Below are 23479 nucleotides of genomic sequence, written 5' to 3' on the forward strand. Positions count from 1 at the left end.
AATAGACATGCGATAATTTTTATATTAGCACAGGCCCATTTCCCGGCCCATTAAAAAATAGCCCTTTTCCCAGCTGCAGTAAAAAAAAATGGTCCAGCGCATGCCTAAAAGACACACCCACACTACCGTAGGCCAGTTTTTACAGCGGCTTTGTAAAAGGACCCCCCTGTATTCCAGAGGAAAATTAAACAGAAAAGACCTGGAATAATGAAAAAAACGTTTAATAATGATAGAACCCATACATGAAGGAGAGGAGCAATACTGTTTCTACATGTCAGAAAAGAACTACTTACTGCAGGAGATTTTTGTAGATGGGGAAAGGCTGGGGTAGAGGACGAAGTCTTTTCATGTAATTGGAGCTCTTTGAAGGAACAACAGTAAGCTCTGATGGGAAGTGGGAAATATGTGGGTAAGGGGTTGGGTGGGTTTATTAATGAAGTTCTCTTTTGGATAGTGCTCAAGTTGCTGTTTTTTCTAATATGTATTTCATTTTTTTCTACTGAAACCTTCCAATAAATTTATAGAAAAAAAAGCAACACTTACCTAACCTGTAAAGACTGTGCATATTACATTTTCACTGGTGTAACTAACTTTCTTTTAACCACAGCAATGATTTTTTGTCAAAATATAGAAATCAGTAGCAGTTTCTTGATAATGCCAGTTGGAGTCAATGCCAGATCCTTGCAGTGGCAGAAGCCCAAGATAAATTATGTGGAAAAGATCAGCTGATTTCATGTAATCCAGCTTGCTTCCATTGCTGCATTTTCCCCTGCTGAGGTCTACATCACTATCTATGAAGAGCTTTATCATGTTTCTTCTTGTTTGTTGATATAAAACATCACTATTTGTCTGTCTGTCTGTCTGTCTGTCTGTACGTAGTAGAATAACTTTGTCTTATATGAGATATCTGAAAGTGAGGATTCATAGTAAATTGAACTAAGTTCCAATAGATTGATATGGATTCTTTGATGGTCAAATACCCTTGAATTCGAAAGTGTGAGAGGTGGGTTCCTCAGCCCAACCAAAAGGCATCTTTTGTGAGAGTCAAATCTGGATTGGGAGATCTGAAGGGGGCTCCTACCAGTAAAATCTGTCAGGCTTTTCCACCATTTTAAAGCAACCTTTATTTGCTGAGTGACAATCTTGCAGGAAAGAGGATGTCTGCATCAATCCCATTGAAACTTTAGGTTCCACCGAATAAGTCTTATCTGAAGTTTTGCTATAGGTAAGACCGTTGTGGTTGCCAAGTGATCCAGAAGTTTAAGAAATGATCTTGCTTTTTGCTATACAGAAGGTGAAGCACCAGATCTTGAATTATCTGCACAATGTTTTGAGGAAGATCAGCCCCTTCATGAATTGTACTGATCTGTGTTCCAATGAACTGTATAGTTTGTGTTGGAAGTAGAATGGACTTTTTCATATTTATGATTAATCCTAGTTTATGAAGAATGGAGATTATAGTATGAAGAGACTCCATTAAGTCCTGCTTTGATTGCATAGAGATGAGCCAATTGTCTAAGAAGACAAAACTTCTGGATTTCATGAAGTGTGCTGCAACTACTGAGAGACATTTTGTGACTAATGTGGGTACTGAGGAAAGTAAAAAAAATAGAACCCTGTACTGATCAAGGGTGTGTCTGAAATGAAAACAGAGGTACTTCCAATGATCCTGATGGACAGGAATATGAGCATAGGCATCTTTGAGATCCACTGATGCAAGCCAACTTTTGGAACTTAGAAGTGTTAAAATGGTCTTCAGTGAATGCATCTTGATTTTTTTTTTTTAACAGAGATTCAATTTCCTGAGATAGAGGATTGGACGTAGACCTCCTGATTTTTTTGGAATTAAAAAATAATGGGAGTTAAACCCTTGATGGTGACCTTCTAATGGAATGTGTTGTATGGATTGGTTCTGGAGGAGAGAATTAATTTCCAGTTGTAGAATCTGAAAGATGATTGAAGGTGGGGAAAGAGAAGGAAGAAGATGATTATTGATTGAAGATGCGGAAAGAGAAGGAAGAAGAATAAAATTTATCTTCTATCTATGGTCGATAATCCTGAATACACACTGTGCAATGCTTCTTGAAAGAAGAGAAGATGTCCTTCTACCAGATAGGCATCAAAATCCAGGACTGTTCTTGACTGATGTAGTTGAGAAGGATTATTGAGATTTTCTTTCATGAGGCCTTCAACGTTGGAAAACAGATTGAGGACCTTGTCAAGACTGAGACTGATGTGGATAAGGTTTATGTTTAAATCATCTTTATTAACATATGTAAACACTTCAGAGTAAACATAGTACAGAATGGTGCATACTACATTGAATAGGACATCCTCCTTCATAATCCAAGAGTAAATAGGCTGTTTTGACTTATATCCCATCCCAACCCCTACCCACTCCTCCCATCTTATATAACTGTAGTCCATTAAACCTTTGAACCTTCCCTGAAACAGATAACAAATAGCGCCAATCTTACAAGTTGTGCAAATGACTCCTCACTTGTAGGGATAACGTATCCCAAAAGTGACCATGTGGCCTGAAACTGTAGTCCCAGTCCCTTCGAGATGTCCTCTATACGCACTCGTTCCATTCTCACGCCCTGGATCATTACAATTCTCCACTGTTGAAAGATGGGTCCCTCGGCCAAACACCAAAACTGCAAAATGGATTTAAAGTCAAGCAACACGAACCGTCTAAGAAATCTGTTGCTGCCCTGCGTTGTTGGAGTTCCCATCGTATAGGCCCCAAACAGCAGCAAGGGGGTATATACCACACAAATGGACGAAATCTGACAAAATACTTGAGAAGGCATGTCCAAAACTCCTTAACAACCAAATAGGTCCAGAACATGTGGCCCATGTGTGCCATTGGTAGCCCACACCTGGGACAGGAGCCTTTTGTGTTGTCCCATCCTGAAGACTCTGTAGGGAGAGATGTAGAGACACAGAGCAAATCTGTACAAGGATTCTTTGTGTAGCTCACAACTTGTATATGCTTTGTTGAGTAAAACAAATTCTTGAAGTTGCTTTCCCATCAGCTGATATCCTAGCTCCACCAGTCACTGCCATATAGTTGACATCAGGCGTCATATCCAAAAGCCCCATGGTGGAAGCGCAATGGTACCAGTGTCTTGGTGCCCAACATCAAAGTCTGATAATAGTTCCTGCACATCAACTGTTAGTGCTGTCCATTCTAACGATTTGACATAATGAAGAGCTTGAATATAGGCAAAAGTCTGAGGTAGATACATGGTATTCCTGCTGTATCTTTGAGAAAGATTTCTGTTTCCCTTTTTGGTCAACAAAATGCGTCAGATATTTGAGACCAAGCTCTTTCCAACGCTTGAAAGTGCCCACTCCTAGTCCCGGAGGGAAGTCTGGGTTACCACAAAAGGTTAAATAAGGGATCACATTTGGTGAAAATGAGAAACGACGACATATCCACTTCCAAGTCTCTTGAGCTGCCTTGTACATTGGGTAGCGCTTGTATATACCCTTTGGTAGGATGTCCTGTTCACGCAACAGACTACTAATGTGGATGCAAGGTAGTAATTGCGTCTCTAAGCTAGTGAAAGGGAAATTGCTACTATTTCTATGCCAGTCATTTATATGTCTCACTTGACTAGCCACTGACAAGTATTTAATGTTCATGAGATCCATTCCTCTATGGCAGACAGGAGCCTGCAAGATCCTGAGGGGCAGCCTAGGCTTCTTGCCCTGCCACAGATAATGTTGCAGAATCCTCCCCACTTTATTTTCCTCCCAGCCCTTCAGGAATAATGGCACCATTTGGAACAGATATACCAGGTCACAAGTATCTGGCAGAAACCCAATTAGAAGCAACATTACATGTTACCACAGTGACAATGGATACGTCTCCCACAACCTCAATTTAGTTCTCATTTCTTCCACAAGAGGACGGATGTTGTAGGAATAGAACATGTTGAGATCAGCAGATACAGAGACCCCAAAACACAAAACAATCTTGTACAGAAGGAATAGAACCAAACAAGCTTAGCATTGGATTAGGTGGCAACACCAGTAATTGGGAAGTAAACTTAATGCTGGGCAGACTTCTATGGTCTGTGCCCTGAAAATTGCAAGGACAAAGCGAGATTAAGTATACATATGTAGTATCACATCATACCTTATACTATGAGTTTATCTTGTTCGGCAGACTGGATGGACCATACAGGTCTGTATCTGCCATCATCTACTATGTTACTATGTTACAAGTACAACTTTTTCCTTTGCTTTCCTATTTAATTTTATGGCGCCCTTTTCTTATTCTATTATTGATTTTATTTATTTATTGCATTTGTATCCCACATTTTCCCACCTCTTTGCAGGCTCAATGTGGCTTACAATATATCATGATTGATGGAAATAGATTAGAAAATAGACACTTAAGAGGCATATTTTCAAAGCACTTAGCCTTCCAAAATTCCATAGGTTTCTATGGAACTTTGGAAGGCTAAGTGCTTTGAAAATATGCCTCTTAGTGTTACAGAAAGATATTGGGTAACATATTAGAAATAAAAGCAAGCAGATATTGTAAAACAGATCTGAATATATGTGGAGGTGATGTGTACATTTACATTTGTTGATCTTTGTTGTATACCTTACTAAAAAGATGGGTCTTCAGGAATTTACGGAAGTTAGTTAGTTCGTAAATCGTTTTTAAGTTGCGTGGTAGTACATTCCATAACTGTGTGCTCAAGTAGGAAAAATCTGAAGCATGCGTTAGTTTGTATTTTACACCTTTGCAGCTGGGGTAGTGGAGATTAAGGAATGTGCGGGATGATCTTTTAGCATTCCTGGGTGGTAGGTCTATCAGGTCTGACATGTAGGCTGGGGCATCTCCGTGAATGATTTTGTGAACTAGGGAGCATATCTTGAACTTGATGCATGTGTCAGCAATTGTTGTCTAGATTTGGTCCTGGGGTCCAGTTCACAGAGGCAGTGAGTTCGTAGAGGCAGTAGGTTCCCAAAGAATACACAATCCACATGAGTTTGGATATATAAAGTATATTATATTTGCAGATATGTATAGGCTCACAGCACGTGATGTATTTATTGTACATCACATAGATATATCTGATATGCAGTATATCAAATTAAAAATAAACTTGGAAACCTGTTCCAGCTAAAGTCAATGAATAGAGGACTAATAGTTTGCAGGCCATATATTTTAAGAGCTGCAATCACAAAGGGTAGTTATCAGATTTTATCCAGAACTGAAGTGTGTGTTTAAGTTAGAGGCCAACCAAATTTCGGTTTCTGTTTTGGATTCAGGACCAAAACCAGCCCGAAATCTGGGTTTGAGTTTCAGCCAAAACTACCACTGCATTTTTGGCTGAAACCGAAACTCTCCCTCACTCCCATCATTCTCCACCCCACCATCCCGCCTGAACTCCCGTAGGCCGTCCCTGGGCATTCTTTAAGAAGCCCTGGTAGTCTAATAGCCTCTTCGGGGACAGGTACAAACCCCACTCATTCCTGCCTGATGGCACTGGTTAGTAGAAAAGGCTGCCAAGACGTCCCATGGCAGCCTCACAAGACCCCCATGGGAGGTCCTGACAGCCATTTTGAGATTGGAAGCAGCACGGTTCCAATCTCAAAATGGATGCCAGGACCGCCAATGGCAGTTTTAGAAGCCATTTGATATACCACTAAGTCTGGAAATCAGGTTAATGTGGTTTACAATAAAAATCACAATACATAAAATTGGAAAGGTCTCACAAATACTCTCACAAAGAACAACAAATCAGCTGAGTACAAGTACAGGCAGATAAACTCTCTGGTTGGACACCCTGGCACAACTCCAAATGCCTTCTGGAAAAAGTAGGTTTTTAAAGCCATCTTAAACTTTGTGAATGATTGTTCTCCACAGATATCCAGAGCCATGGGTTAAAGCGGATAGTCAGGTGGATTCATAGCAAGCTAACCTAGGTCCACACAGAAGACGACGATGAAAATCTAGGGATCTTAATGACCTTGTAGGGGTATAAGGGTCAAAGAAGAAAGATAAAATGGGACGCCTACATTATAGGATTTGCGGGTCAGACAAAAAGAAATCTTAAAAAGAACTTGGCAATGAAAGGGAATCCAATGCAGACAAAGGTAAAGGAAGGAGGGTGAGATGGCTGAACTTCTGAGCATAACAAAGGAGCCTAATGGCCATATTTTGGAGACTCTGCATGCATTTGACTTGATAGGAAGTGATTTTGACTGGAACTGGCTGTGCACAGGAGCAAGTGAGGATACTCCTGGGCCCATTACCCATCAATGACATGTTAGGCCCAGGTGGGGGTTGCTGCCAGGAGGAGGGGGGGGGGGCTTGGAATGGGGGCTGCCATTGGGGTGAGGGCTCAGAAAGGGAGCTACAGCCTGGGAAGTAAGCTCAGGAGGAGAGCTTTCTTGGTTGGGTTCTGGGGAGTGAGAGCTGTGGGGAGAGACAGTTTCTGTCAAAACTGAGCAGTCAATTTCAGTTGCAGATTCGGTTTTGGCAGAAATTGAAGAGCCTGGTTTCGGTCAGGCTCTAGTTTAAATCAAGAAACTCCTGCTTGCTTATTGTGGTTGTAGGTATTAATGTTAGGAATTGTAATTAATAGAAAATCTTTTCTGCTATATGTTATTATTCTGTATTGCTTTATAAATAAACCTTCATCTGCCCTAGTTCCCGCCTAGCCTGACAGTTTCATTATTAGCAGATAAGGGATTTTACTCTGGAACCTATATTTGGGTTTCCAAACCTTACATGTCATTATTCTTATGTTTACTTCGAATCTTTTCACATCGCACTATGTGGTACCTCTCACACACCACAAAACTATCCCCAACACAAACACATGCATGCACATGTAGAGGGGGGTGTAAAGAATTCCATGAGCTATGCTCTGCATGCTTTCCTCACTGATTTACAACCAAGTAAAGCTGAGTCCTCTTTCCTCAATGGTTGACACCCTCACAGAAATACTCACGTGTGATGCCAAAGCTTGAAGAGATGTGCTCTGACATAGGACAGAGAGCAGGGATGAAGTTGTACTATACTCAGGTATTCATCTGCCATCTCCCAAACTGCAGGGTTCTGTCCCTCAAACAGGGCAGGGTTATGAAGGTTACCCTCTGGAGGAAGGAAGACAAAAACAGACATTTTCCTAACTTACAGCTGGGTTTCTTGGGGTTTCATCCAAACATTATCACCTCTTTTTGGACCCAGCAGTTGTTACATAGTAACATAGTAAATAATGTCAGATAAAGACCTGAACGGTCCACCCAGTCTGCCCAACAAAATAAACTCATTTTACATGGTATGTGATACTTTATATACCCGAGTTTGATTTGTCCCTGCCTTTCTCAGGGCACAGTCCGTAAAAGTCTCCCCAGCACTATTCCTGTACTAAACGTTCTGAAGCTAATGTCGAAGCCCCTTAAAATTTATACTCCAGCCAATCCATATCTATTCAGCCATGATCAGGGCACAGACCATAGAAGTCCGCCCAGCGTTGGTTTTACTCTCCAATTACCGGCGTCGCCACCCAATCTCCGCTAAGATTCCGTAGATCCATTCCTTCTAAACAGGATTCCTTGGTGTTTGTGCTCTTCCTCTGTTGGACCTCCAGAAAATTATTTTAGTCCAGTCACTGCAGTGATTGATCTAGGTTGAGGGCAATGCATCAGGGCTCCTTCCAAAATCACCAAATCATGGGCCTATCCAGCCAAAAGGTATCACTATTGCGCGATGACCAGGTGACCATATCCCCAGGGACTGTGAGACCTGCCTCTAGAGCAAGACTTGCCAAATGCTGGGTACCAAGTCACCATAGTGACTACAGATTTCTTTCTAGAACCTATGACATTTTGTGCCCTTTTTATCAAGTTGATTTTTGCTGTAGCAGCTGCTGCAACATGTACCAGAACAAGAACTGCCTTTTCCATGCACTGTGTGGCTCTGAGCCATGCAGTACAGAAACTCTCAAGTCTTATGACACCAGCATGAAAGTTCCTGCACAGAATGGCTCAGGTGGGTCTTGGATGTGGAAGAAAAGAACAGATTAGTATTTGGTTATTAATTCAGCGAAGTTGAAAAACGAACTTTGATTTGGTAGGAAAGCAGCTCACATGACAATGCTGTCATACTCACACTGTGATCTGGTACTCAATTTCACAAGATCAGTGCCATTGAGCAAGACTCCTGATGCAGATGGACTTTCGCTGAAACACGGCCCGTGTTGGGTCATTTTCTGAATAAATTCTCTCTTACTGTCCCAGTCTTGAAAGCCCCTGCGTGTTTTTTATGTTCTGTCAAATTTCACAGAGCCACATGGTGAAAGAGGAAGGAAATTCCTGCTCTCGCAGTGGTCACAGCAGGGTAAATATCAGTAGCTCTGGAGACTAACTTGGGGAGTAGGAGAAGAAGAAGGGAGGCTGGACTTGCTGGGGTGTGGGCTGGGAGGGGTAGCTGACTAGCTTGCTGGGACAAAAATAGGGGCTAGGGGGCCCGTTGACTGGTTTATTGAGGTACAGGCTGGGAAGATGGCTAGCTAGGGTAGAGGGTAGTGGCAGACTTAAGGGAAGAAGGAGATGGTGGTAGGGAAGAAAGGGTGATGACAGGGGGAAGGGAGAGTGAAAGCAAGCAAGTGATGATGGGGTGGGGGGGAGAGAGCAAGACTGGGTGATGATGAGGTTGGGAGGGGGAGAAGAGACTGGGTGGTGATAGGGCTGCTGGCTTTGTATTTCTGCCAGTGGCCTGCAGGGTTCCATTAAGGACCAGATTTACTACGTTTTCTTTTCCCTCAGCATAGGGGAACTCTTCTGCTTGGAAATTTGATCTGTAATCACCTGATAACTAAAATCTCTAATTCTGAAATACTGTGCCAAGTGGATACAGATGAGATTGCCAGGCAGAAGAGTGTTGTGGCGGATTAGCTTAGTACTTAGAGCACTGACTGACAACCAGGGAAGCTGGGTTCAAATCCCATTGCTGCTGCTACTTGTGTTGTGAGGCTAGTCGCTTAACGCTCCATTGCCTCAGGTACAAACAGAAGATTGTAAACCCTTCAGGAACAGGGAAAAAAAACAGTGTCCCTGAATGTAACTCTAACTACCACTGAAAAAAGTGAGCAAAATATAAATTAAAAAAAAAAGGAACTTTTGCTGCATAGCTCAGTGCATCACCTTTACCAGTGTTGAATTCTTCTGAAGATGAAAAATATTTACATTTTAAAAACTTTTTATACTATAATGTACAAGGTCTTAATGCAACTTTCATAACCCCATGCTTAATTTTACCTATAACGACTCTTGTCTTACCCTTTTTTTTTTAATATCAGGACCAAAAAAGCGATTGCTTCTGATGCTTTGCTTAAAACAATCTGGTCCAGCATGCATACCAAAGGCCTTCCCATAGGCATCACAACCATTTGTAAAATATATGGCTCGGCTAAGCTAATCTTGTGATGTGCAAGATAAGCATATCTGGTCTGTGAATTTTCAAAAAGCAGAGAATGGCGCTTTTTTTTTTTTTTTTTTTTACTGAATCCTTACTTGCCAGGTACTAAAACAGATTAAAAAAAAAAAAAAGATACCACCTTTTTTTTAACTGGTCTAACTTAAGGACAAATTGACAAATTAGATCTTACCTGCTAATTTTCTTTTCTTTAGTCCCCCAGACCAGTCCAGTATTTGTGAGATAGCAAAAGCACTACAGGCTACAACCAACAGAAAGTCACACCTAGGGTGGGAATCTGGAGTGGTCTGTGGAATTAAAGGAAGAAAATTAGCAAGTAAGATTTAATTTTTCCTTCTTTAGTGTCCTCACCAGACCAGTCCAGTACTTGTGGGATGTAGCAAAGGAGTCCTTAAGAAGGGTGGTAGCAGGGGCAGACTGACCATTTGGGCAACCAGGCAGTGCCTGATGACCCAGAGGCTCTGCCTGTTTGCCCGCTGCTACAGCACATTGCAGCCCTCCCTGCTATGTTTTAAAAACGGCAGCCGAGACCCGCAAGACTACCGCAGTAAGTCTCGGCAGCCAGTTTGAAAAACACTTGAAGCTGTCACCAGGCACAGTAGCGATAGAATGGGGTCTTTCCTGCCCCTGACAAAGCCACTAGACCACCAGTCCCTTCAAAGTAGGCGGTGTGGAAGGGGGCGCGGTGCAGCGGTGGCCGGGGAGGCCCCCCCAATGACCTTTACTGCCCAGGGGCCCAGACCACTGTAAGTCCACCCCTGGGTGGCAGTCAATAGCCTCTGCCATAATAACTGCGGTTGCAAATGTCACCTCCATCCTGGTTGCAATATTCAGCCTGTAATACTTTGCAAAAATATGCAATGAGGACCAATTGCTGCCTATAAAATTAAGCTGGCAATAAGAACATAAGAATAGCCAAAATGAGTCCGACCAAGGGTCCATCTAGCCCAGTACCCTGTTCCAACAGTACCCAATCCAGCTCACAAGAACATGGCAAAAACCAATTAGCAGCAACATTCCATGCTACCAATCCCAGAGCAAGCAGTGGCTTCCCCCATGTCCTCCAGGAATTTGTCCAAACCTTTTTTAAACTCAGATACGCTAACCGTTATTACCACATGCTCCCCGGCAGCAAGTTCCTACTACTACTATTTAGCATTTCTATAGCGCTACAAGGCGTACGCAGCGCTGCACAAACATAGAAGAAAGACAGTCCCTGCTCAAAGAGCTTACAATCTAATAGAACCTAACTATTCTTTGAGTGAAAAAAATATTTCCTCCCATTTGTTTTAAAAGTTTTTCCATGTAATTTCATTGTCTCCTGATCTTTGTACTTTCTGAAAGAGTGAAAAATCGATTCACTTCTACTCTTTCTACACCATTCAAGATTTTATAGACCTCAATCATATAACCCCTCATTCATCTCTTTTCCAAGCTGAAGAGCCCTAACCTCTTTAGCCTTTCCTCATATAGGAGGAGTTCCTTCCCCTTTATCATTTTGGTCGCTCTTCTTTGAACCTTTTCTAATTCCGCTATATCTTATTTGAGATACGGAGACCAGAACTGAACACAATAGTAAAAGTGAGGTTCACTGGGTAAATCTCTCTTATCTGCACCCCTCTCCTCTGCTAACTCCAGTTCCTTTTATCTTGCTGCACCATATGCCTGGAATAGACTTCCTGAGCCGGTACGTCAAGCTCCATCTCTGGCTGTCTTCAAATCTAAACTAAAAGCCCACCTTTTTGATGCTGCTTTTAACTCCTAACCCTTATTCACTTGTTCAGAACCCTTATTTTATCATCCTCACTTTTAATATTCCCTTATCTCTTATTTGTCCTGTTTGTCTGTCCTAATTAGATTGTAAGCTCTGTCGAGAAGGGACTGTCTCTTCATGTTCAAGTGTGCAGTGCTGCGTACGTCTAGTAGCGCTTTAGAAATGATAAGTAGTAGTAGTAGTAGCTTCAATAGATCAGTTCATTCTACTGTAGAAGCCCCATTCCTACTTAAACTGATTCGTGCATTAGTTGAGTAGGATGGGCTATGGTAATTAATTGTTTAATAGTTTACCTAGATATGGGATTAATAGATTACAGTCCATCCAAAACACTGCTATCAGATTAATTAAGGGAGCGCACACATTTCATCACATGACACCTTTATTGAACGAGGAACACTGGCCATGTGCTTACCGTATGAAGTTCAAGATATTGGTCCAGGCTCATCAAGCTTTTTATTTGGGTTTGCCACAATCTTTCTCTAAACTGCTTATCCCTACGATCACAGAGCTCAAATCAACTAGTAATTCCCAAGCTAGATTAGATTCTACCAAAAAAGCAGCAGTCCTTTCATTATAAAATTATCTTCTCAGGACTGACAAACAGTAACAAGATTAAATCACTTTAAAAAAGGCTGGAAGATTTTTTTTTTTTTTAGATTTGATCATGAGGTTAATCACTAGTAACACAGTAAACGATGGCAGATAATGACCTGAACAGTCCATCGAGTCTGCCCAACAAGATAAACTCATTTTACATGGAATGTGATACTTTATTTGTATACCCAAGTTTGATTTGTCCTTGCCATTCTCAGGGCACAGACCGTAGAAGTCTGCCCAGTACTGTTCCTGTACTAAAAGTTCTGAAGCTAACATCGAAGCCCCTTAAAATTTACACTCCAGCCCATCCATATCTATTCAGCCAGGATCAGGGCGCAGACTGCAGAAGTCCGCCCAGCATAGAGTCATTCCTTCCAAACAGGATTCCTTTGTGTTTATCCCACGCATGTTTGAATTTCATTACCATTTTCATCTCCACCACCTAACAGGGGAGGGCATTCTACATATCTACCACCCTTTCTGTGAAAAAATACTTCCTGACATTACTCCTGAGTCTGTCCCCCTTCAACCTTAATTCATGTCCTCTAGTTCTACCACCTTCTCGTCCCCGGAAAAGGTTCGTTTGCAGATTAATACCTTTCAAATATTTGAACGTCTGTACATACTCAACTGCTGAATAAGAAAGATAAAAGACAGAAGGAAGGATAGAAAGAGAACAGAAATGGGGAAGACAGGTAAACTGATAAAATCGGCATAAGACACAAAATTATTTGAAGTTGTTAAATTGCATATTTATAAATGATTTAGAGATGGGAGGTAATTAAATTTGCTGATGACACAAAGTTATTCAAAGTCGTTAACTCGCGACAGGATTGTGAAAAATTACAGAACGACCTTACGGGACTGGGCGGCTAAATGGCAGATGACGTTTAATGTGAACAAGTGCAAGGTGATGCATGTGGGAAAGAAGAACCCGAATTATAGCTACTTCATGCAAGGTTCCACGTTAGGAGTTACGGACCAAGAAAGGGATCTGGGTGTCCTCGTCGATAATACACTGAAACCTTCTGCTCAGTGTGCTGCTGCGGCTAGGAAAGCGAATAGAATGTTGGGTATTATTAGGAAAGGTATGGAAAACAGGTGTGAGGATGTTATAATACCGTTGTATCGCTCCATGGTGCGACTGCACCTTGAGTATTATGTTGAATTCTGGTCGCCGCATCTCAAGAAAGATATAGTAGAATTGGAAAAGGTGCAGCGAAGGGCGACTAAAATGATAGTGGGGATGGGACGACCTCCCTATGAAGAAAGACTAAGGAGGCTAGGGCTTTTCAGCTTGGAGAAGAGACGGCTGACGGGAGACATGATAGAGGTATATAAAATAATGAGTGGAGTGGAACAGGTGGATGTGAAGCGTCTGTTCATGCTTTCCAAAAATACTAGGACTAGGGGGCATGCAATGAAACTACAGTGTAGTAAATTTAAAACAAATCGGAGAAAATTTTTCTTCACCCAACGCATAATTAAACTCTGGAATTCGTTGCCGGAGAACGTGGTGAAGGCAGTTAGCTTAGCAGAGTTTATAAAAGGGTTAGACGGTTTCCTAAAGAACAAGTCCATAAACCACTACTAAATGGACTTGGGAAAAATCCACAATTCCAGGAATAACATGTATAGAATGTTTGTACGTTTGGGAAGCTCGCCAGGTACCCTTGGCCTGGATTGGCCGCTGTCGTGGACAGGATGCTGGGCTCGATGGACCCTTGGTCTTTTCCCAGTGTGGCATTACTTATGTACTTATATGGATTGAAAAATTGCAGAAGGCAATTGGGGAACTAGACTGAGCATCGAAATGACAGATGAAATTTAACGGGACAAGTGGAAAGTGATGCACGAAGGGAAGACTAGCTCAAATTATAGCTATATGAGGTATAGTTCCACATTAGGAGTCACCACCAAGGAAAAGGATCTAGGTGTCATCGTGGAGAACACATTCAAAAAATTTTTAAATTTGTTTATTTATTCGTTTATATAATTTACACAAGCATAAATCTTGTTACATGTAAATCAAGATACAAAAGAAATTAAATATATTATATTCAAAGTATATAATCAAGAGGAAACATAAAAAGATTCTTTTCTCCCTTCCTTAGACCACAATAATCACCTAAAGGGGGGTGGAAAAGAAAAGATCAGGGAAATCTAAAGTACAAGGAAAATAACAAAAAAGGCTTTCCCTCCCCCTGTATATTCTTAATCCCTTCTGATTTCATATCTTGGTTACTCTTTTCAGGTCTATGAAGGCTTTTAGCTGTTCTGGCATAAAGAAAATATACTTAAGTCCCACATATTTACCTATACATTTACACGGATATGCTAACAGAAATGTTGCACCAAATGACCGTGTCTCCTCTCTTAATTCCAAGAATTTCTTTCTTCTATCTTGGGTGACTTTAGTGACATCAGGAAATATCCACAGTTTCTGGCTGCAAAATTTTTGGTGCATATTCTTGAAGTAAAGTTTCATTATTGCATTAAAATCTTGCTCAAAAACAAATGACACCAGAAGCGTGGCCCTGTTAGTTACTTCAGTCAAAGAGTCCTCCAATATTAAAGAAATATCTTTCAAGTCGTCGAGTTTCTCATGTTCTAAGACTTCATGGGTCTGTTCTTGGTGTTTTTTTGGAAGATAGAATATCTTATTAACTGGGGGAAGATTTTGAGGTAATATTTTCAAAATTTCAATCAGGTATTTTTTAAATAGTTCCAAGGGGAGAACACCAATTGGTCTTGGAAAGTTTAATATTCTCATGTTCAATCGTCTATTGTAATTTTCCATTTGTTCGATTTTTTGTCAAATATTTAAATTGTCCTTAGCAATCACTGAAACATTTTCTTTAATTTTTACAATATCATTCTGAGAGGTCCGTACCTGTTCGTTGAATTCTTGTTTCAGATTGTCCATTGATTTGGAGAGTTGGTCAACTGTGGTAACTAAGTTCGTCGTTTGTTGAGTGGACTTAGTGATCAATGCTTTCATGCCTTCCATAGCCTGCCAGATAACCTCAAGTGTAATCTCCGTGGGAGGATTCGAGATATCTTCCCTTCCTCTGCTCTTATTTTCTGCCAATAATTCTTCCGAGGGAGAACCTCCTCCGCAGGCCACAGTGTTCATGTCAACCGTGTCTTGTGTGCCTGCTTTTTCCTCTCGTACTATAGCAGGACACGGCGGATTCCAGGGCCCCGGAGGAGAGAGTGTAACGTCGTTTTCCTGAGATGTCGGGTTCCCTTCTCCGGTGTCTAGCGGAAACTCAACTCCGGTATCGATTGGTGGGCGCCGAAGCGCGAAGCTGTCGAGCGTAAGTTGTTTCAGGGAAGAGATTAGAGCTGAGGATTTTTCTCTAACATTCCCCTTTCTCTTGGAATGAGGCATTGTTTAGAGGTGAAAAAGTTAGAACAAACGCTTGATCAGTCTCGGGAGCCTCGGCACCATCTTGACCACACCCCACACATTCAAATTTTAACAAACTTTCTATCCTGCCTACGGGAGGAACTATCGAGGTGGCTTACAATTTAAATTAAACAAAGATTAATGAAAAATATCAGTTTACAAAGACAGGACATGGTACAATGGGAAAGAAGGTAGAAATATAATTCAAATAGAAAGAGGGGGTGGGATTGAAACGTGAGGAATGTTTGTTGTATCCACAGTCACAGCAGAGCCCACAGAAACCCAGTAGAAAGAAACCTATTGAAATCTTCTGCTCAGTGTATGACAGCAGCAGCCAAAAAAGCAAAAAATACATTAGGAAAAAAAAAATAAAACAAAGAATATCAAAATGCTTCTGTATTGCTCCATGGTGCGACTGGACCTTGAGTATTGTGTGCAATTCTGGTCACTACATCTCAAAGAACATATAACGGAATTAGAAATGATACACAGAAGGGCAACCAAAACAATTAAGAGACTGGAATGACATATGAGAAAAGGCTAGGGAGGTTGGGGCAGTTTAGTTTGGAAAAGAGACGGCTGAGGAGTGATACGATAGAGACCTATAAAATCCTGAGTGGAGTGGAATGGGTAAATGCAAACTAACTGTCTATTTCTTTTTCTAAAAGTACAAACACTAGGCTACACAGTATTACATTTAAAACAAATCAGAGAAAATACTTTTTCATTCGTCACATGGTTAAGCTCTGGAACTTGTTGTCAGAGCATGTGGTAAAAGCAGTTACCATAACTGAGCTTAAAAAAAGCAAGGTTAGGACAAATTCCTGGAAAAAGCAATTCCATTGATGAAAACAGGATCCTGGGCTAGCTGGACCTTTGGTCTGACCCAGTATGGCAGTTCTTTTGTTCTTTAGCTCTAGCAGGATTGAGATTTCTTTGGGAAAACCTTCTCTGTAGAGGAAGCAGACTTAACTTAGAATGTCAACATCTTGCTATAAAAAATGGGGGCATATACTAAAACCCTTCGAGAGCAGTTCCTTCTACAGGCCACAGGCCCATCTAGAAATCTTCCAGTATTCAAAATCTTTCATAATTCAACATCTAACAATAGCTGTTTTCTGGATAAATGAGTATTTTTATTTTCAAGAATTCTAGTGAACATAAGAAAAGTTTTTCACAGAATATCATATACCTTACAAATGATTTTTGGTATGAATTCAATGCATCCTATCACTACCTATTAAGGCAGTCTGTTTCCAATATGAAGCCATTTTTGGAAACAAAACGTACTTAACAGGTTTTGGAACCAAGCTCTTCGATTGTTATGGTCTCTGAACTGGGGTGAGCTCATTTTCTCTCTCTTCACATTTCCAGTTCTAGAAATCAGCTCCTTCATGTTTCCAGAATGCATCACTGTACCTGCACTCATCACACCATGCACTCCAGTCTCCTGAAAGCACTGCTCCACATCACCCAAATGCTGGATGTTTCCATTTGCAAACACGGGAATGCTGACTGAATTCCTGTAAGCATGAAGAGGAGACTCACACAATTAAATTAGTGCCGGTGATACGGCCAAGCAAAAGCACAAATCTAATAAATATTCACTTTTGAAATGACATGATCACGACGTCTGAACACGCATGTCTGCATATAAGAATCAGCACATGCTCTGCCTTTCTATTAGGGTGCATGCAGACACACTTCCTGTACGTATCAGAAACTCTCACCTAACTGCCTTTATGTGCTCCCAGGAGGCCACACCAGTCAGGGGTCCCTTTTGTTCTTTGGTACGTCCATGGACTGTGAGTAACTAGGATACAATACAGGGAAATAATGATCACCACATACATTTGCCTTTGAATATGCCACTTCTAGATCAGTTCCCCTGGCACCTTAATACTCTAAACAAATCAATTTCATCTATGCTATGGTACCAGGGACATTCGGGATAAATTTCCACTGGAGAGTGGGGGAGGTGGAATTCTACAATAAGGCACCTATAAAAATGTCCAAATATATGCCGTTTTTTTAAAGACACCCAGAGCAAAGTCCGATAATGCACAAATCCCGATGCAAAAAATTAACACCATTCAAATTATGTCTCCAAGGACATCAACACGCGTTTATTGCATAAAAGCATGTACTTTTTACATGTGTATACACCTGAGCAGTTTATAACAGACCATGCCTTACGAAATGCTCCTTAAAAGACTAGAAAGATCTCCAAAAGCAGAACAGTCTCATCTTGCAAAGCTATAATGCTGAGAAGACCTGCATTTCAACTGGAAGGAACGCTAGTGTGCATGCAAACAGATTAAGGTGCTCATTTTCAAAGCATATAGACTTACAAAGTTCTACGTGCTTTGAAAATGAGCCTCTAAATGTCACTTAGTGTTAGGCTCTGCAGTCAAAGGAGCAACTGTGGTAGGTTCCAGTTTCCGACAGTAAATGGGATGGTAGAAGCAGGTGCTGGGGGTCCTGAATTGAATGAGATGGCAGCTAGTTGCCTCCTTACCTGACAGCCAGCACTTTCCAGCAACTTTGCATATTTAATAGTTTTCTCGATTTCTGTGAAAACCCGGATTTTGCATGTAATGGGAACAGACAGCTTTTTGTGAGCGAGACGGACTGAAGAAGAAAAAAGACACATTACAGTAGAGTGGCAGAGTTTAACTTCATTTAAATACTTTTTATCTGCCTTTTCATTCTTCAGACAGCACAACACAAGTGTGGAAGGAGCCAACCAAAATTCTCAAGTGATCTTAAACCAGAGAGCACATAGGTTAAACAGCTTGTTCATGTTGATATATGTGTTTCTATTCTTATTTCTGTTTTCAGCTTTTATTTACGCATATTCTATGGCAATCTCACTGGCTCAGAAGGTACATCATATTATACACTTCTCATGCACATCACATTATATACTTTTATACTTATTTTTGTAGATTATATTTTACATTTGTATGTTTTTATCTTCTGTTCTATTTTTTACATTTCCATCATATTAATAATTTTTATTACTTCAATTATTGTATTTTATTTTTTAATGTTAATTGACTGAAATTTCTATTTTGTCTAAGAACCCCTGACGAAAGCCTTGGATGCTGAAACACGGCCCCTGGGTTGGATTCAGTTTGTCGACTCCTGTGAACTATTTGGGAATTGTGGTTGGCTTCTTCCACTATCGTGTTGCGCTGTCTGATATTCCCGTGGAAGACTATCTTTCCTGCTTGTACTTGTTTTCATTCTTCAGAACATAAGTTATGAAAAATGATTTACAAATTGCGTGGCTGCTTCTCTATGCAGACTTTGCACTTTTCATTTGAGAACTGCCTGTAAAGATTTGCATCTCCTTTTCCTGTGGATATGCATATTTTTGGAAATGCAAAACTATTTACCTTGTTGCTTCCAATGGCATCCCCACCTCTGGTCTCACCCACTTGTCCTGTACGTGGCTGACCCTGTGCATACAGGGCAGAACATTTTAAGAGAGCTTTTGATATTGCTGTCATCATGTACTCTGGCTACCTCCTGCTCCCTGTTACACTGAATGTTATTCAGATTTTCCAAGTGCTGTCATTTTACTTATTTATTTTCAGTGTTAATATACTGCCCAGACCTAAGCGGTTTTCATTTTCTTTTTTTATTTGGCCCAGCAGGACATCTTACTGTAAGTAGCTGTTTACTGCTGCCTCCTATTCAGTAAAGGAAGAATGTCTGCAGAGCACTTACTCATTTTCTCCAGTAGATCCCATTCTTCTTGCAGAAAGGCTCCATAGTGACCTGCAGAGAAGCTGAATCAGATCAAAGTGTGACTGCAAAGGTGAAGGTAGACTCACCTTTACCTGCTGAAAATGTTATATAAAATGGAAATAAATACAAATGTTCTACTACGCAACATGGGTAACTTGGGAAAACGTTTTGCTAACACTGAAATTACAGCCCACGGATAACTATTAAGAGGTCAATTCACCGAAACCTGGAACGCAGAAAAATAGTTCTAGGTCAGTTCCCACCTGGACAATTCCATCCAAAAAACACTAGGACAATTAACGTTGCTGAAGTTATTTCTTATCTTGTTCCTCCAGATGCTCCACTTACTCTTTACCCAGTCACCCCGATAGAGAAATTAAGACTTACCTGCTAATTTTCTTTCCTTTAGTCCCATAAGACCAGTCCAGAACCTGTGACTCATGCCTGCCCATCAGTGGATGGAGACAGAGAAAAAAGTACTGTGCCATGCAGCCTCAAATCTTCAGTAAATTGAATGATAAAGCGATGGACCAATGTTCTTTTTTTCTCTTGAGATGTTATACTAATACTACTCCTGTTGACATGTTGTTGATAAACAAGCTTTTTGAAAGTGAGCATAAGGAAAAAGTAACAGGTAGCTTTGGCCGAAGTACCACTGAAGAATGGTGCTCCCCACCAGTGAAGGCTCTTGGCTCAAAATCCAAGCTCCCTTGGAACTGGCTGTTCATGATAGTCCTGCCCCAACTCTGGTGTGGGTGAAAAGTTCTCTCAGAAGAAGGAGCCAGCAAGAGGAGAGGGGCAGGGGTTAGTATCTCAGACTCCTCCAAGTTGAACCTCACCAAATTTCTCTTTTATATTTTTTATTTTTTGGAGCTCAAGAGCTTCAAAGAGGTATCCCCTACTCCAGGGGCGTATCTGAACTGCGGCGGTAGGGGGGGGCCAGGGCCAGAGTTTCTGTTTCTGAGTCTGACGTCCTGCACGTACAACGTGCAGTGACGTCAGACTCAGAAGAAACTTTCGGCGCCAGCTTTAGTGGAAGAAATGAAAGGACCTTGGCTTGGCTGGCGGGGGTTGGGGGTCCCCCGCCAGCTGACGGAATTCTTTTAAAGGCAGCCGGCAGTGGCAGGAGGACGCGGACCTCGGCTGGCGGGGGTTGGGGTCCCCCGCCAGCGAAGGTAGATGACAGCAACGGAGGGGGAGGGTTGGCAGCGGTAGGGGGGTCCAGGGCGAAATCTGCGGGGGCCCAGGCCCCTGAGGCCCCACACAGATACGCCCCTGCCCTACTCAACTGAATCATAGTTCTCCAACTGGGTCAGGTGCTGTCCAAGTCATCAGTCCAGAAGCTACACAGTCCACTCATCATCATCCACCGGAGGAACAGAAATAGTGAAGATTTGATGCTATATGGTGTCTTTACTGGGCAAAGTACACAGGACTATTTTCTCTGTCTCTATCCTCTGGTAGGAGGGCATATCCCACAGGTTCTGGACTGGTCTGTTGAGGAACCCAAAGAATCCTGTTTACACTTTGTAATATGTCCTTTTCCCTCTTCCTCAGCCAACATAATACATGATGCCAAAAAAGCCTACCAGACTGCCCAGTTTATTCCTGTCCATACTATGAGGTTATGCCCCAGTTGTCAGCCACAGAGCTGACATGTAGGATAGCTTTTGTCAGTTTCTTCAACTATACTCCATCTTCTTGAGAAGCTGAGCATGAAGATCTCTTTTTAAGTTCACACCCGGCACTTCTCTTCCTATTTCCATCTCCATGCTGTCACCAACCCTAGCAAAACAATTACCTGAACATATGGCCTGTTAGTTCTTTCTAGTCTTTCTATGCATTGATTTGATCAACATGAGGAACATCTAGTTACAGGAACACCTGTGCTTCTGACAGGACTTCCAATTAGTTAAAAAAATGTATAGCCTGCCAATCCACAATTCTTGGCTGTTAACCATTTCTGCACTTGCGGTCTGCCACACAGACACAGCTACACAATGACCTATGCTGCCATTAGAACTTCTAGTTATTACTGATACCTCACCTAATTATTCTTTGCTCTATATTTCCATGTTTACCTCTTATCTTTCCACCCCAAATGCCCTGCTTACCCCTCTTCGCAATCATTTGTGGGCAGCCCAAGTTCAAGTCGATGGCATCACAATAATCCTGCGATAAAAGCGCTGCCTGAAGAAACACTTCTGGGTCATTTGCACAAAACTAAAAAAAACACAGATAGAAAAGGAATGGAATGAACAGTGACACAAATCACCCACTGACCCATTCCCAGACCTGCAGCTCCAGGTTCAAATACACTGCAATGTTACTCACAACAGAGAATTATTGTGACAAGGAACAATTTCACAGATCGTTTTACACAGACAGTGAAATCTTCACACCCTACAGGATAACTTTATAAGAAGGGTACTTCAAATTGCAGGAGTGAATTAAAGAGAAGCAGGCTTCTCTAGAGAACGGATGTAGCACCTAAATTCAAAAGGCACCAAATCACAACCAGGAAAATACAGACCTTTTAGACTGACATAACGTCAGTTCCAAAAGGCATAATGTGAGAAGTAGAATCCGCAAGGGACCACTCTTATTTCAAAGCTGAATGAGTGATCAGCAAAATTTCTAGTTCACAGACGACATCAAGCTCTTCATATGCTCCAAATAAACAACAGGACTCAATGATTTTACAGACAGGCATAGTGAGCTTAAGTAATCAGGCAGGGAAATGGCAGATGAGATTTAGGTAAGAAAAGTGTAGAATAAAACACATTTGGGGCACAAAAACAACAACCCTTCTAACACAAATAAGAAAAAAATTCATGGTGATTGTGAAGAAACAGTTTGTTTTAAGCCTGTACAATGTATTGGATATTTTCCTGTCTTAAATATGTCTGAAGTGTATTTCTCCATTTGGCCAGCAGATGGTGCATGTTTATTTATTTGTTGCATTTGTATCCCACATTTTCCCACCTATTTGCAGGCTCAAATATATGCTTAAAGCTGTTACACAGGACTGACACCTCTTTCTTTTATTTGGCACACAGATAATAGGAAGTGCCTTGCAGTGATGTAACCAGTTTTTATTTGAAATTTGACTGTTCTGTGCTCTAATTGGCCTGGAGTTTTGAAAATTACCCCAAAGTGGATGGCTGTCGCTTGACTTAGCCTGGAAGAAGAGGGAGACAGATCTCTTTGCAAAGGTTCTGTGAACAATTATATGTCCTGATCTTCCCAGGTACTGTTTAAACAGTATATAAATGTTTAGTTAGTTTTCTAATCAATCCATTTTTCTGTTACTTGTTACTGTTTGCCAAATGCCACCATTTTGTTCCACTGTTCAATACCAATGAAATCAAAACAACCTGAACATCATGGACTCCTGGGCACACGCTTTTCAACTAAAACTCAATAAAGAAAAAACAAACTGCCTCAATGTCTCATCCCAACACAACATGGATTACCCCACAATCATTAACACCCCAGACCACACCCTCCCTATCTCAGACAGCCTGAAGATCCTCAGCGTCATAATAGACTGCAACCTAACACTAGAAAAACAAGTGACATCCACAACCAAGAAAATGTTATACTCAATGTGGAAACTCAAACGAGTGAAACACTTCTTCCCAAGGGATACATTTTGCAACCAGATACAATCAATGGTACTAAGTCACAAAGATTACTGCAATGGAATCTATGCGGGATGTAAAGAACAAACATTAAAGAAACTGCAGACCGCTCAGAACACGGCAGCCAGACTCATCTTCGGTAAAACCCGATATGATAGCGCAAAACCCCTCTGTGAAAAACAACACTGGCTTCCAATCAAAGAACGTATTACTTTCAAAATCTGCACAATGGTTCACAAAACCCTCTACGGTGAAGACCCGGGATACAAGACAGACCTGAAGGACCTACTAACTAGAAATACTTCAAAATCATCACGAACGTACCTAAACCTGCACTACCCAAGCTGCAAAGGACTCAAATACAAATCAACTTAAGCATCCAGTTTTTCCTACATAAGCACACAACTGTGGAATGCATGAAAACCACGTATGACCACCTACACTTCCGGAGAACACTAAAAACTTATCAGTTGAAAAAGGCATACCCTACCAACCCAACATAAATGCCTGACTGCTACAACGCAACAAAACCAAAATACGACATGGACACAACACAATTCTTCCGTGTATGACGCCCTATGTGGATATCCTACATGAACTCTACCATATCTCACGTGGCAATACCACATGAACTTTATCTTCTCTCCACATCACTCTGTATTTGTTTACACCGGAGTCTGCAATCGTATCTCTGGCACTATGTAAGCCACACTGAGCCTGCAAATAGGTGGGAAAATGTGGGCTACAAACATAACAAATAAATAAATAGTGAGTTTGTGATTCAGCTAAGATAGCATCAGCGGTGGCTCAGTGGAGCAGAA

At 41.3% G+C, this 23479-nt stretch overlaps 1 protein-coding gene across 1 annotated transcript in view; it reads right to left on the reverse strand.

Moving 5' to 3' along the window:
• DUS1L (dihydrouridine synthase 1 like) overlaps window positions 1–23479 on the reverse strand; it is a 58333-nt gene that overhangs the window by 19370 nt on the left and 15484 nt on the right. The window contains exons 3-8 of the mRNA XM_030205191.1: window positions 21129–21237; window positions 18994–19044; window positions 17777–17889; window positions 16989–17071; window positions 16678–16781; window positions 6984–7128 (exon numbers count right to left, since the gene is read on the reverse strand). Coding sequence (XP_030061051.1) covers window positions 6984–7128; window positions 16678–16781; window positions 16989–17071; window positions 17777–17889; window positions 18994–19044; window positions 21129–21237 — 605 coding nt within the window. The remainder of the gene's footprint in view (window positions 1–6983; window positions 7129–16677; window positions 16782–16988; window positions 17072–17776; window positions 17890–18993; window positions 19045–21128; window positions 21238–23479) is intronic.

This window comes from Microcaecilia unicolor, chromosome 6 (assembly GCF_901765095.1).
Source record: "Microcaecilia unicolor chromosome 6, aMicUni1.1, whole genome shotgun sequence".
Taxonomy (NCBI): domain Eukaryota; kingdom Metazoa; phylum Chordata; class Amphibia; order Gymnophiona; family Siphonopidae; genus Microcaecilia; species Microcaecilia unicolor.